This window comes from Crotalus tigris, unplaced genomic scaffold (genome assembly GCF_016545835.1).
Source record: "Crotalus tigris isolate CLP2741 ecotype Arizona unplaced genomic scaffold, ASM1654583v1 scf7180000024341.3516292, whole genome shotgun sequence".
Lineage (NCBI taxonomy): Eukaryota > Metazoa > Chordata > Lepidosauria > Squamata > Viperidae > Crotalus > Crotalus tigris.
Window position 1 is genome coordinate 800795 of NW_024100511.1, and position 15446 is coordinate 816240.

Genomic DNA, 15446 nt, shown 5'->3' on the forward strand with positions numbered 1-15446 from the left:
TTTGGTGGAACATTCAGAAGATTTTTAATGAAGGATAAAATTTACACCACAATTATTTTTGTTAGGTATTATTGAAGATTGTGATGGCAAAGAGATTATTTTAATGTTGAATTTTATCACGGCGGCAAGGTTATTGATTGGGCAATATTGGAGAAAAGACTCCTTGCCTACTTTAGAGGAATGGTTTTTTAAAGTTTCTTATTTATCAGAAATGGCAAAAATGTCGGCTTATCTGAAAGACCATTCACAAGAGAGATATATCTTGGTGTAGAAAAGATGGGTAAATTTTGTACAGAATAAATATGGGATTAGAAAGTATTATTTAGCTTTTGAATAATTTATAGTTTAAAGTGGGTATTTTTCTTTTTTTTATTGTTATGTTATGGTTGGACTTGTTTCTATGTATTGGAGTTAAAGTACTTTAATTTTTTTGGATGTATGTATAGTTGATTGATGTTCATTTAATTTGTAGGGTTTTTTTGTTTTGTTTTTGTTTTTTCTAACCCTGTATTCAGCTCTGGGAAGGAGGGGGGAGGGTCATGGGGGATAGGAGGGGGGGGAGGTATTTTATTGTAAAAAGTTCATAAATTTTTCAATAAAAAAAAGTGCTGCTCCTGTCTGCTCAGGTGTTTGCTTTTCACCCGGCTTCTCTGAAGCTTCCTCTTTAGTTTACCAATCTCTCTAGGATCGGTAAAGCCATTGCTGGGCTCTTAGCAAAGATGTTTCGGGATTTAGGAACAGAGGTCTGTTCCTTCACCCGCTCCACGATGACGTCACAGCCAAAAGTCCTATTTGCTTAATTTTAATTGTTCAGTTTGCAGAATTTACGTTATAGTGGCACATGACCGGAATTTACCTGGTGCAGAATTTTAATCTTAGTTATCTACTGTTACTGTTACTCTCATTACATCTTCTCTCATCTGTGCCTAAAGATAGTTTTTATAATTTACTTCCTTCTTCAGCCATTTCCGACTATCCTGCCATTTTGTTGGGAGGATTTAGGCTCAGATTAGAAAGATTATGAAATGATAATAACATATTCAACAATAGAACTGTAGTTATAGAAGAATAAGTCAGTGGAAATGTTGAGTTAATGAATGCTGGTGTTTTGTAACTGGAAAAAAACTCAAGGATGTGCTCTGTTGATACATGGTAGCCATATTTATAGGCTACAGAATGACCTTTTGATTGAAGCCCTTCTGAATAGATTATCAGTAACAAAAAGAAAGATATAATAAAGGAAACATAACTTGTTCTTGAATATGATCTATGTGGTTGCTATCTATGTGGTTGCTAAGAGTCAACATCAGCCTCAGTCACATCATTGATCAATTATTATTGGCAACTAGAAGCTGTCATAATAAGAAAAAGAATACCAATAGCACAAGGCTTATATGCAGCATAGTGCATATTACAGCACTCTATGAGTAGTTTATAAATGTCAGCATATTTCCCCCAACAATCTGGGTCCTCATTTTACCAACCTCAGAAGGATGGAAGGCTGAGTCAACTTAAGCTGGTCAGGATCAAACTCCTGGCAGTTAGCAGAGTTAGCCTGCAAAACTGTAATCATCTACCACTGTGACACCACAGCTCCTGTTAAAAAGTTTTAATATAGATTACAGAAGAGACAATTTAAAATAGATGTGAAAGCATGATAAAACATATAGTTTATGCTCAAGATTAAGAAAAAATTAATAAGCAGTCATATGATATGAAGAGATTGACAAAGCAAATTTCAGAATATTTAGTATACACCAAATGCTGAAGCTCATGCTAAAAATAAATAATGACGTGATCCAATTTGCAGAGAAGTGGATGGCGACAATTCATGCTCTGGTCAATGTTAGATTTGGATTAGCTGCTAGTGCTTACTATCATATGAATGGAAGGTATTTTTACTTGATCAGGAATCAATGTAGTTGTTACAGTCAACTCCAGAAGGACAATTACAGTACTGAAGCTAATCCAATATACTTTTTTTAAAGCTACAAGAAATCTTTTTCTCATGAAATCTCTGCCTTTTTTGTGGAATGATCTAGTAAAGCTAAATAATTTTGGCAGGGATCAATTTTCTTACCACCACATCCCACTGAACTAGATATAAAGCTGAATTTGCTTTTGTAACGCTGATAAGAAACACATTTGTATTTTGCTACAGAGAATATCAGTCCTGATTAGGGCTGATAATTTTTCTATGGTTTGCAGGTAAAATTATTGTTTTATTCTAGTGGCCAGACTCTATAATACCTTTTAAAAGTCTGAACAGAAGACACATGTTCATTCTCTAACAAGAACTTCAACTAATTCTCTGTGAAGTTTGATCAACATTCCAGCAGGTGATCATGATTTAGTTTTTTTTGCTTCAGAACTTTGTAATTTTATATACATGTGTTTCAATGAATATTTCCTTCTTTTGCTCTCTTCCTTTATTATGGTGCAGATTTTTATTTTACTTTTTACATAGATCATTTTTAATTTAGATTTAATTTCTATAAATGTATAAGCAATTTGAATATATTTATTTCAATTTTTATACCTGGTTATTGCATTTCTTCCGTTTATATATTAAAAGAAAAGGTGAGGGGGTTTTTTTGGGTAAGGATTATTTTTCACAATAATTCTAGTCATATGGACATAGTTGCCCTACTTGAAACTTGCCCTACTTGTTCTGTCCATGACTGGATCTGAAAACAAACTGCTTAGTGAATGCTTCTGCATGCAAAAATGTCCCAAGATTAACCTGAGATAAATATCTTCTTATCATTCAAAGACCAGTATTTGGCAAATAATGCTAGACCATGGTTGAAGTAACAGGGCCAATCTTAATAGAGGTAACTATCTATGTAGCAATTGTGTTCTCCCCACCCCCACAAACCCAGCCAGATAGAAGTATTTGTTCAACCTGAATTTTAAGTCTAAAGGACTGGAATTCCCATTCACTCTTTGTTTTCATGAGCAATAAGGATGGTTTTGTTTCTTCATTCCTTATCTCATCCATCAAGACCAGAGATGAATTGTCTGTATCAGCTGCCTATCAGCTTCAATCCATCTTCAGTCCATATCTTCCCTCTCAGCAAATTGGATATCTTGAAAAGGTTGCCATGAGTGTCTAGAGAAAAGACTTGGAGAATATGAATTGGAAATGAAGTCTGATACACCTACTCTATTTGACTTGAACTGCGCAGGAAGCCCAGAATCTGGATCTGCCTGGAACACCAACTTCTTATTCAATCCCTCGTAGATGACACTCCAGATGTTTTGCCCTGAAGGATGGTGTGAGTGGTTTCAGTTCAATGTATTCCAGTTTGGGAAACATTAACGACCCTTTTAAACATTTCAAGAACCTTCCATTTTAGATGAGAGGGAAAGATACAACTCAAGTGAAATATTGGCATAGTTCTGTATGATTTAACACAATTCCATGCAACTACAGAGGACAGGCAGACATCCAACATGTGCAGCACTTCAGAGAGAATATATAATTTCCTAGAAAACACTATCAATTCCAACATTCATGAATTACAACTAAAAACACATTTTCTGTTGTAGAAAGTTTTTGACTTATGTGCAAACAATGACCTTCTAAACAAATTCCTTGTTTTCATGTAAGTTCATAAAGCTCTTTTGAAAGCTACATTTTATTGAAAAAAATGTTTCTCAAATATTCTGCACTAGTAAGCTCTCTCTTTATATATACCAATATTTTTATAGCTGTACATTCTGTTAGTAAATAAATGTAAACAATTTTTTGTTAACATGGTTTATTGGCACACGTATTGGCAAAGCAAACATAAAATACAGCTGTAACACAACACATCAACTCACTGTGTTTTTTACATGATGAATTGAAAATATCTAAATGAAAAAAATAGTTTATTTTATAAAGTTTCACATAAATACATTATAATCAAAATTAATTAATTTGAAAAACTTTACAAAAAATATTATTATACAAGAAATAAAGCATGAAAAGAACCAAATAAACAATATGCAATAAGAACCCAAATTGGTTTTTGTTCAAATTGTTCACAAAATTGATGGATTACATGGCTTTCAAAATTCAGATCAACAGCAATTTTACAAAGCATAAACATTCATGGGGTACAGCTACCCTCCTTCCACATAAAAATATTTGCTACATCTTTGATGAAACAAAACGGCATTTATAATTGTTTCAGTGCTTTTCACAAAGGTTTGGAAAACTTTGATTTGGAATCTGTTACATTGTTTGCCTGAAAGCAATGAAGAATAGAAATGGGAGTGAAAAAAGGCAAAAGAGATGGTCAACCTGTGCCAGAAAAGAGAAAATTATGGAGATGTTAAGAAAGACTTCAGGAGAATTAAACATGTGTAACTTTGATCTCACAATTATTCTTAGCCAGTCACATAGCTAGATATGCATGCTCACACACACACCCTTTCAAGAAACCTAAAGTTTTACCAATCATCTTTGGGACTGGAGTTTTCAGGTTTCAGAGTGGCAACATGCCTGCTCTGCTATGGATCAGAGCCATAAAAAAAAGATATTGGGGTAGTGTTATCATCTTATTGCAACAGCTTAAAGGCTTATCATTTGAAATATCAAGGCTGTATTTTGTAACTAGCAACATTAGGATGGTTGGATATTTAATAAAGCTGACATTATAATGGCTGAATCATTGCTGTCCCAGAAAGCTTGATTTGCTTCTCTGAGAAAATATTTTAATTTCAAACATTACAGTAGCATTCTCCACCATGTGGCCTCAGATCTTCTGGTCCTCATTTGCTGATTCAAATGGGGAAAGGTTTCAGCCCAGAATATGTAGACTAAATGATAAAGCTTTGCTACTGTGTTTTTTAAATAATAACAATAAGCTCTTTCTGGAGCCTGATAAAAAAAAAATCTTCTCCTCTTCTGCCTCTTGCCTTCTCAAATGGATCACCAGAAAAATCAATGGCATAGACAGAAAATTGTTTCCAAATTGTCTGCTCTTCCCATTTATATTGTAGAATAAGAAAAGCCAGGATGTCCTTTATCATGGTAAAAAAAAGTCATTTGATCCTGAGCACTGACAGAAGATATGGCCTTTATAGAATAAAAAGGGATTATTCTGGGGAAAAATCCTCCATTGAAATGTGAAAAATCATCATGAGGTGCTACTTACATATTTAGTTTCACTGAGGTCAGTGCCACGAGTTTCCAAGATTATCCCCTGGGTGCTTACAATTTTTTTTTCTAATTTCAAAAAAGCTGTACATCTATAAATAGCTTCTATCTTTGTGGAAAATCTAGAGGTTTTTGTTCTGCTTACCTATGGAATGCTGTGAGATGAGGGTTAGTTGCTGTTACCAGCCGAGCAGGGGATGGGTATGGAGCTCTACTGGGAAGCCTGGGTTGTGGGGTTCTCAGACTTGGTCTCCTGGTTGGTAGAAGTTTTATTGTTCCAAGGACTGTTATTACCTAGGGCAGGGGAATTGTTGAAGTCTTCATCATCATCCAGACCATTGGCTGCATCATATTGCATGTTCTCCAGTCTAGTGATCAGCCGCTCGTCTTCATCACCAAATTCTCCACCCATCAGAGTGGGTTCCCCAACAACCATCACATCCTGGAAAGGGATCCATGATTTGTTAGCTGTTAGAAACTGGAACAAGCTAAACAAAGTATCTCAATTCCTATGAGAGGATTACTCAAAATCCTTCCACACATTCCCCCATATTATCACCGCCAGGCCTCAAACGGGTATATTCAAACCTGTTGGAATTCTGTTTGTATATTGCTAACTTGAAAATCTAATTTTCAAAAATTTCAAATTGTTGACTGAAAGAGATGAAATAGTTGTGTAAAAAGGTGATGTGACACTGTATAGAATCAACACATTATTTACCAATTCACAATATTTGTGGGGTTTTCAGGTAGCAAAAGCAAGTAGTATCACCTTAGGAATAGTTTTATTAGTCTCAAAGACAGAATCTAGTGAAATTTGTTTCAAGATGCTTGGAAGCTGTCTCGGGGTTTTCCACATCAAAAGCAGAAGAGGGATAAACCAAAACTCCTGATCAGATCAGGGATGGTCAAAAAAAAATTAAGATGCTGTCTGTGACTGCATGACTGAAGACTTATTCACAGGCTCACAACCACCAATCCTGACTTTTCTGACCATCCTCTCCATATAACCCTGCCTGACTTCTTTAATCCTAACTTATTTCTCCCTTCATTGTTATAATCCTTTTAAAAGCTGCCTTTAATGCAGACATGTCAAACACAAGGCCCGGGGGCCGGATGTGGCCCACAAAGTGGTTTCATGTGGCCCGCAAAGCCATCCTGGAAACAGTGAGGGAATGGCCACTTCTGCCTTGGCCCTGGCTCAGGCCAGCCGGGAGCCAATGTACAATTTTGTGGTGGCCATCTATGCTGAAATGCATTCAGTCTTAGCTCCATAAGCCCTCCCACGCCCTGCATGGCCTGAGAGGAACAGTGAGGCTCCTCCAGTAGACCATGCCTTGGCACTTGCCCTGGTCCCACTCCCTTCTGCCAGAGACCCTCAGATCTATCCCACTCCTGCCCAGGCCCCCACAGGCACCCTTGACATGAACGATGTAGAGCTGGCCACACCCACCCAGTAGGCCACATCCACTCCATCCATGCTCACCCAGTAGGCCACACCCACCATGGCCACACACACCTGGCCCCAAGGGCAACCGCAATGCTGATGCGGCCTTCAATGAAATTGAGTTTGACACCCCTGCTTTAATGCATAAGCCATGGAAAGAAAGAATGAACTTAGGAGTTCACATTCTTAACCAATGCATTTGATGTGTTGCCATTTAGTTATGTTCACAATGATTTGCATCATTACTTAAGTAATTAGCAAAAAACCTGCTGATTGTCAACAAGCCTGAATTTACCATCTGCTATTTCATGGTGCTTCTCAGTAGCCCAGAAAGATGCCAATCTGTCCAACTGCTATCAACCCCAAAAGTTGGGATGCTAATTGCAAATGCTCAGAAGGGGTAAGCAAGGAAGCAAGTAGAAAAGTTGTGTAGTGCTGCTGCTCTAAGTACAACAGGCCTTTTTTGCCCAACACTCCTAGCACACTTAGCTCTGCTTATTTGTTCTATGTTGCTTTGCTTTATTTGGATGGTTGGTCTGAGATGCTAAGTCCTTAGAAAGACTGTTTTCCTGAGGTGTTATCATAGTGAGGTGTTTTAAGCCAGGAAAGGACTGCCCGGCTGCCATTGTGGAAAATTTGCTGACTCTATATTGTTGCACAGGAGATGTCTGAATGTAGGATTCCCACACTCTTTGTAGGACCCAACATAGCAGGTGTGCTTATTCTCTCCATAAATGGGGAAAGCTCTCCTTTTTGGAATGTAGCTGTGGTGCTCCAAAACAGATAGTGACTAAGCATAAACCCCAGCCAGTATGTTCCACTGCCTGCTTCAAATGCGGGAAGGAAGGCCACCGAGCAGCCAAATGCAGAGCAAGAACCCCAGCCAAGAAGGGAGAGCATGCACCAAGCATGAATACTGCCAAGCCACAGCTTTGCACGAAGGAGATGGCCCTGAGGAGTACCGAGGTCATGGAGCTTGATCCCTTGACAAAAAAGAGGGGGACTCTGACCCCACTGGAGGAAGACCAAGAGTTCTCGGACACTGACTATGAGGATGACTCCTTGGTAAGTGGGCCGATCGTGCCAGTGACTATGCCTATAGAATTACATCTCCCTGAGGCCGGGAAGGGTGCTTCCTTAAGAGCCCTGCTGGATTCGGGATGCACTAGATGTCTGGCTAGCCCAGCTTTAGGGGAGAAGTTGGGGATTAGCTTAAGAAGGCTAAAATCCCCCATCATGTTCTGCCAACTAAATGGGTCAGTCACAGGAGATATCCCAGCCACTTTCGCCACTCTGCCCCTGGGGATGAAAATAGGGACCCACTCAGAGACTTTAAGTTTCATAGTAGCACCGGGAATGGAAGACCCCTTCTGGGCTTGGCCTGGTTAAAGAAATGGGACCCAGGGGTGGACTGGAGGAAAGGGCTCCTGAAATTCCCAGAGAGGGACAGAACTCCACAGGGTGCTGAGCATCATGCCCCTCCCCAGAGGGGCCCCCAATGGGAAGTGACTGAAATTGCGAGGGGAGAGCAAATGCCAGACATACCAAAAAAATACCAGGATCTAAGAGATGTATTAGTAAACGGGGGTCTGATGAACTCCCTCCTCACCAATCCACTGGCTGCGCTATTGATATTGTTCCAGGGGCTAAACTGCTGAAGCTCAAACTTTATTCAATGACCCCCAGGGAGCTAGATGAACTACGTGCTTTTATTGACAAAAATGTGGCCCAGAGGTTCATCCAACCAGCCTGACCAACAGACCTCTTGCTCTGTTTCAAGGAAAGATGGCTCTCTTCATCTCTGTGTTGATTATTGTGGATTAAATGCAGTGTGCATGGAGAATGTATACCCTCCTTCTCCTCATGAAGGACATGTTAGCCCACCTGGCCAAAGGATTTTTTTTTTTCAAAATTGTGGGAGGCTTACTATTGTGCCAGAATCAAGGAAGAGGGATGAATGGAAAACCACCTTCAACTGCCTGCTAGGCTGTTTCCAGTTCAAAGTACTCCCCTTGGCCTGCAAGGAGCACCCACAGTGTTCATGCAGCTGATAAACTAGGTGCTCCATGAACATTTGTACAAGGGGGTCCTAATGTACCTTGCTCACATTCTTATTTATACCGAAACAAAAGTGGAGAATCTAAAGCTGATGAGGGCCATACTGAAAAAACTCTGTGCAGCCAAATTATATACCAAATTATCCAAATGCAAGTTTCACAAAGAAAAAAATTGTCTACCTGGGCTATCGGATCTCCCACGTGGGGGTTGAGATGGATCCAGAGAAGGTATGGGCAGTGCTGAAATGGGCACCAGGAAGTAACTCCAAAGTTTCCTGGGATTTGCCAACTTCCACCAGCAGTTCATCCCTTCATTCACTCAAATAGCCCTCCCTATCACCAACTTGCTAAAAACAAAAGGTGGGGACAAACCAAAACCCAGCCAACCCTTGAAATGGATTATGGAATGCCACATGGCATTCGCAAAGCTCAAAAGACTTTTTTCTGCTGAATCGGTACTGAAATACCCAGACCCAGGAAAACCTTTTGTCATCCAAGCGGCACCAGTGACGTTGTGGTGGGGGCTGTGCTGCTGCAAGAAAATGTAAAAGGGAAAGTACAACCATGTGCATAAACATCATGGAAATTGACCAAAATGGAAATCGGTGGGCAGTAGGGGAGAAAGACGCTTATGTGGTTTGATGGACTCTCCTTACATGGAGGCACTTCTTAGAAGGTAGCAAAATCCCATTCCAGGTCTCGACTGATCACAAAAACCTGGAAGCTTTGAAAACCCCTCAGAAACTGTCTCCAAAGCAAGCACAGTGGGCTCAATACTTCCAATGCTTCAACTTCATTCTACGCTACTTACTTTGTCAAGATGCTTTGTCAAGAATGCCACAATACAACAGTTCCAAGATGGAAATAATAAAGCCCCCTCTCTCTGTTAATCAGCTGGCAGCTCAGGTAACCAAGAAAGAGCAACAGAAGGGGAAAACACCCATAGACAATGCTATCATAGCTGACTTTTAAAAACCCTTGGAAACAGATGAGTGATTTGGCAGCCACAAAAACCTCTGCTCCATGCAAAATGGACCAGTGTGAGTAGGTGGGAAATTGTACATGCCTGCCAGTCAGAGACTAAAAACTATGCAAATGTGCCACAACTTGAAACTAGTGGGACATTTTGGGTTCATGAAAACCTCACACCTTCTCAAAAGACAGTTCTGGTGGCCCTCACTCAAAAAAGACATTGAAAGTTACGTTTCAATGTGTTTCCACAAAACGGAGGCAGGGAAAAACGCCAGGGCTACTCCAAACAGTAGCTGAACCTTCAGCACCCTGGAGAGAGATTTCTATAGATTTCATCATAGAACTCCCCAAAAGCTCAGGAAATACTGTAATTTGGGTCATGACTGACTTATTCTCCAAGCAAGTCCATTTCATTCCTTGCCAGAAAATTGCCATGGCTAAAGCGCTGGCCAAGATGTTCCTGCATCACATTTATCACTTACATGGAGTACCACAATGCATCATCTTGGACAGAGAGGTCCAATTCATGTCAAAGTTCTGACGAGCTTTTCTGGACCTCCTAGGAACTGACCAAAAACTCAGTTCTAGTCATCATCCACAGACAAATGGCAAGACAGAATGATCAAATTCAGTACTGGAGCAATACCTACGTTGTTTTATTAATTATCAACAAGATACAACTGGACGGATTTCTTGCTATTTGCCAAAATAGCTTATAACAATGCTGTGCGCACCAGCACAGGCTTCATGCCATTTTGAGTGGCAATTGGGTAAAATTTTAATCCAATGTCTGAACTACTAACCCAAGAACCCATGATCCCCTCTTTAAAAGAATGGATCAATCAATTGAAAAATATGTGGCCCATTATGTGCAAAGCCTTGGTGGAAACCTAGGCGGCTTATAAAGCCCAAGCTGACAAAAAGAGAGTGGAACCTAAACCATTCCACACTGGGGACCATGTATATATGTCCACCTAGTTCCTTCAGTCCCTACAATCTTCAAAGAAGTTAGGACCAAAATATAGAGAGCCTTTCCATATAAAATGAATTATTAACCCAGTTACAGTGGAATTAGAACTACCAAAATCATTGAGGAAAGTCCACCCAGTGTTCCATTGCAGCCTCCTTAAACCAGAAGTGGTATTGCTCTTAAGGCTGGCATCCCCTCCAGTCCCCAAGCCTATCATGGTGGAGGGAAAACAGCATTTTAAGATTAAAGAAATCCTAGACTCATACACATACACCTGGGATTCACCCGACACTAGTAACATGGAAAGATATTCCTGGGGCTCATCCTGAGTGGGTGCAAAAGAATCATGTAAAAGCCCCAGACTAGTCAAATGCTTTCATGACCACTATCCTGATAAACCTAAATGAACACTTAACCACTATTTCTTTTCCCCTTCTTTGTTATTTTTCTCTTCTCCAGGTGAATCTTCCATTCTTTTAGAGGGGTTGTATGTCAGGTCCCTTCGGAATACTGCCATAAGAAAGGGGAAGGGGAATACGCATTGGTGTGAACTGAGGATGTTTCTGTATTACTAGCATTTATTTTTACTTTCGCTTTGATGTATCTACATAGGAATTAGGGAGGGGGAATACCCTCAGGGCCATCTGTTTTCACTCCAGGAGACTGGCATGAACAAAGCACCTAGACAACGGCCAGTTATCATCTTTTGGGCTCAAAGTTCTCGTAACACGTTCACGCCAGTGGATTGGCTCCTGATGGATTGGGGCATTGGGGTGGGGCTGAAGAGTGACTTTTAGCTTATTGTTTTGTGCAGGAACTTCAGATTCCGCTTTTTACTCTGTCATCACTTTTTCTCAGTAAAAGATCCCATTTGAAACAACAATGCCTGTTTCCTGAGTCATGCTTTCCTGAGGTAGGTCCTACACTGTCTTTGAATTTGTAAACAACTAGTTTCATATTTACTCAAGAATGTAATTGTGATATGCTTTTAAAAATGTTTGCCATTACACTAAATAAATAAACTTCTAGTACAACTGCTTGTTGGTGGTTTGTGATTCATCCTAAGCCAGCAAGAAACACAAGACAGGAACTGAGCAATCTTTCTTGACTTCATGACTGAACGTTGGCTCAGTAATTATGGAGAATCCTCACCACATAGGTTATGGGCATTCATGAGGGGGCAAGTGACCTCATGTGCAGCACAATCCCATTTTGCACATGACCTTAGTCACATCATTAGCCTATAGATGTTGTGACATGCATGGTACTTCTGTGGCTTATTCAGGACCCCATTTGCTTCCTGTGAATCATACCAAAGAAATGTAGGCCTGCTGATGTTCACCTAGGAACAGAAAAAGGGAAAGCACCCTAGATTTAAAAAATCCTTCTTCCTGAAGAAAAGATTAAAAAGAATAAACACTTCTACTTTTTTGCTGCATTCTCAAGAATCTTGAGATAACCCCATCCCTAATTTGAAATTAAACTATTTGGAAAAAAGAGTTTTCTTTCAGGTAGATTCACTAAAAGTCCACAAACTGTGGATATAGAAAAATGTTGTTTTCTATTTCTACCATTTAAAACTCTGTAATTTCTTCAACTTTGTCCTTCTTGGCTCTTTGTAACTACAAATCTTTTGGCTGGTACTCTTCTAAAGTCTCATTACTATTGATCAAATTTGTTTTTAAACTCCAATACTTTTTCTCTGTTACAGGTGCATTCTTGACATACAATCACAACTGGTACCAGAATTTCTGTTGTTAAGTGATTCACATGCAGTTTTGCAACCTTTTTTTGCCACGGTTGTTTAGCAAATCAATGTAGTTGTTCATGTGGTCATTTAACAACTCCAGCTTCTAACACTGCTTGTTGGAAGCCAGCAGAGAAGGTCGCAAATGATATTACATGACCCCAAGATGGTCTAACTGTTGTAAATACACACAAATTGCCAAGTGCTTGAATTTAGATCATGTCAGCATGGCAATGCTGCAATAGTGTAAGTGTGAGGACTAGTTGTAAGTCACTTTTTTCATTGCTGTTCTAACTTCAAATGGTAACTAAATGAATGGTTGTTAAGTCACAGACTGCCGGCATATTGCTGCTCTTCGGAGTAAGGATCTGCACCTCCACTTGCACAGGGCAACCACCTTTTGCAATCATTCATCTTTTGTCTCCCCAGTCCTTCCTCCCTTGAAATGTAGTGGGCCAGTGCTTGAGGTTGACTGAGAAAGAGGAAACAAGGCTGGGTATTTACTTTCAGATGTTGTTTAGGCATCAAATTTAAACCAATTATTTACTGGAAGCAAAGAATTTAACCAAACTAAGTTCAAGATTGCCAACAACAAGTTTGGTATTCATCATTAAATATAATTAATAGATTACAAGGGTATATACTGAGATTAAGCAGAGAAAAAGAAACATGCATAAGGATCTTTAAAATGCAGACTTGCATTTAATATACCAATAGAACAGCAGCTCCCACCCTTTTCTATACCCTGCACCCTTCTGATACATTCCCGCACCCCTTACAAAAGTTCGAAATAATGGCAATGAATTATGCATATACACCATAATTTTGAAAACCCAAGTTTTTGCTCCCCCTGGAATATCATTTCGCATCTCTGGTTGGGAACCCCTGCAACAGAGGAAGATAGTTGAGAAGATGAGAAAAAGTGAGAAATGAGACAGTGTTGTGGGAATTAAGTAATGGCAGAGTAATGGCATGGGGGAAAAACTATCTTTGGGTCTAGTTATTTTGGCATGCAATGCTCTATAGCAGTGTCCTGAGGGGAGAAGTTGAAATAGATTATGTCCATGATGTGAAGGATCTATAGATATTTTCTCAGCACTCTTCCTGGTTCGTGCAGTATACAGATCTTCAATGGAAACAGGCTGGTTGCAGTTGTTTTTTTCCTGCAGTCCTAACTATCCATTGAAGTCTGTACCTGTCCTGTTTGGTTGCTGTGTCAAACCAGACTGTTATTGGGGTACAAATGACAGACTTAATAATTCCTCTGTAGAACTGTATCAGCAGATCCTTGGGCAATATTATGTTGCTTACTCAATATTACGTTGCTTACTCAAATGTGTTTTGAGCTATGTACAGTAAGTGCCAACTTTTCACCCCAATGCATTGTTGATGAAATTTGTATTTACAAAAACAAAAAAACAACCCACCTCCTGATGCGCTGCAGTTCTAGCTTAGTATGACCAATAAGACCAGTGAAATTTTTATTAGCCTTTTCTTCCATACTTTTTCCTCTATAAATAGTTAAAAGCAGTTTCTTTAGGACATATTTCTGGATGGTGATAGCATGGTCAAAAATGTCAAATGGCCATACTAAATGTACAATCAAAGTCCTACCTGTTTTTATTTTATTTTTTTCATAAATCACATGATGTATGTAAAAAGGGGGATGGCCGTTGATCAGATGGCCACCACCATTTTGATTTTTTTTACCTTCCTGGGAATACACTTGCCTCTCTTTTCAAAGCCAAGTGTTATATAGATTCTAAAAGCCCTAGAATATCAATATTCTGGTCAAAGTTTGATGTAAAACATGTGAACCAGTTAAAGGGAAGTGATTTAGAAGGAAATATTTAAAAATGAAAATCAGCCTCCTCCAACTGGGAATGTGTTAGGTTCAGACTATAAATCCCACCATCCTCAGCCAGCAATTTGACTTTGGTAGTGGATAATGGAGGCTGTAGACCACAACCCTCCAGTTGGAAAAAGCTGGTCTATCTATCTGTCTGACCATCCATCCACCCACCCATCCATCCATTATTTTTACAAATAACTCAAGGTGGCAAACATCTCCAACATAGCTTCCTCCTTCTATTTTCCTCACAACAACAACCCTGTGAGATGAGTTGGGCTGAGAAAGAATGACGAGGATGGAAAACAGGCCCTGTAACCCACCTCTTCATATTAGTAATCATATTCTCTTTGTCAAGTTTCAAACTACAGTTTGCTGGTGTAAAAATATTGCTTCTCAACTTGCCAACAAACCTGGGGGAAGGGAATGTGAACTGCAAAGATCAAAAGCCAGACCTGAGATTCAAAGACATTCTACCGAGTGTCTGGGTAGACTTGAAGATGCTTTATCATAACAACATTTTCCAGTTTGATGGGGCAATGTGACCTGACCAAGAGGGAGAAGGAAGAATTCTATGCTTTGACTATGAGGATGTGGGTGGGGTCTGGCCAGAGCTGGCTTTGCTTTCATAATGTGCTGAACTGGTGCACTCAGTAAAGTTTACATTAAGAGATTGGAATGTTTGAAGATGTTTGCTTGGTTGGGTTCATCAGTCGGAACCATGACACTCTTATTGTTTCTCAGAAACCTACAAGTAAGTCTTCTTCTATTGGCTTTCCAAAAATATTTCTATCTGGGAATTATTTCTACTTAGGCCAGCAGACATAAGAACGTGGTTTTGAAAAGCCAGGTGTTATCACCACAATTTAAATGAAAAATAATAAAAAACAGAATTCTTGTAAGATCACCAAACCTTATGACAACTTAGCACCCCAATTGTAAGATTTGGGGAGATTTTGCAGTAAGATTCCAATTGCTCCTAATATTTTACCAATCTCACAATAGTGCAGGAAATTTTGGAGGGTGATGTTTCTGGAGAAATCCAAATAAAATCCCAATGTTTATTTCTAGTACACCAAAATGTATTTTAACAAGAAATGATAAATCAGTAATCTGCTGAATTTTAGTTCCATGCCCTTCCAGGGGATTTTAAGAGATCCCTAGTGCCAAGATCACTTCATCAGAATAGTTGGGGCCAAATCTTTTGACCTGAGGTTGTAAGAATGGGAGAGGGAGCAGGACGTGGCAGGTGGCA

At 39.5% G+C, this 15446-nt stretch overlaps 1 protein-coding gene across 8 annotated transcripts in view; it reads right to left on the reverse strand.

Annotated features, from left to right (window-relative positions):
• Positions 1–3779: 3779 nt before the first annotated feature.
• LDB2 (LIM domain binding 2) overlaps positions 3780–15446 on the reverse strand; it is a 375607-nt gene continuing 363940 nt past the window's right edge. For 5 of the 8 annotated variants that reach the window (XM_039326503.1, XM_039326501.1, XM_039326502.1 and 2 more), the window contains exon 8: positions 3780–5591. In XM_039326503.1, coding sequence (XP_039182437.1) covers positions 5361–5591 — 231 coding nt within the window. In that variant the 3' untranslated portion in view covers positions 3780–5360. The remainder of the gene's footprint in view (positions 5592–15446) is intronic. The other 3 variants (XR_005554670.1, XM_039326505.1, XR_005554671.1) reach the window with 3 other exon arrangements.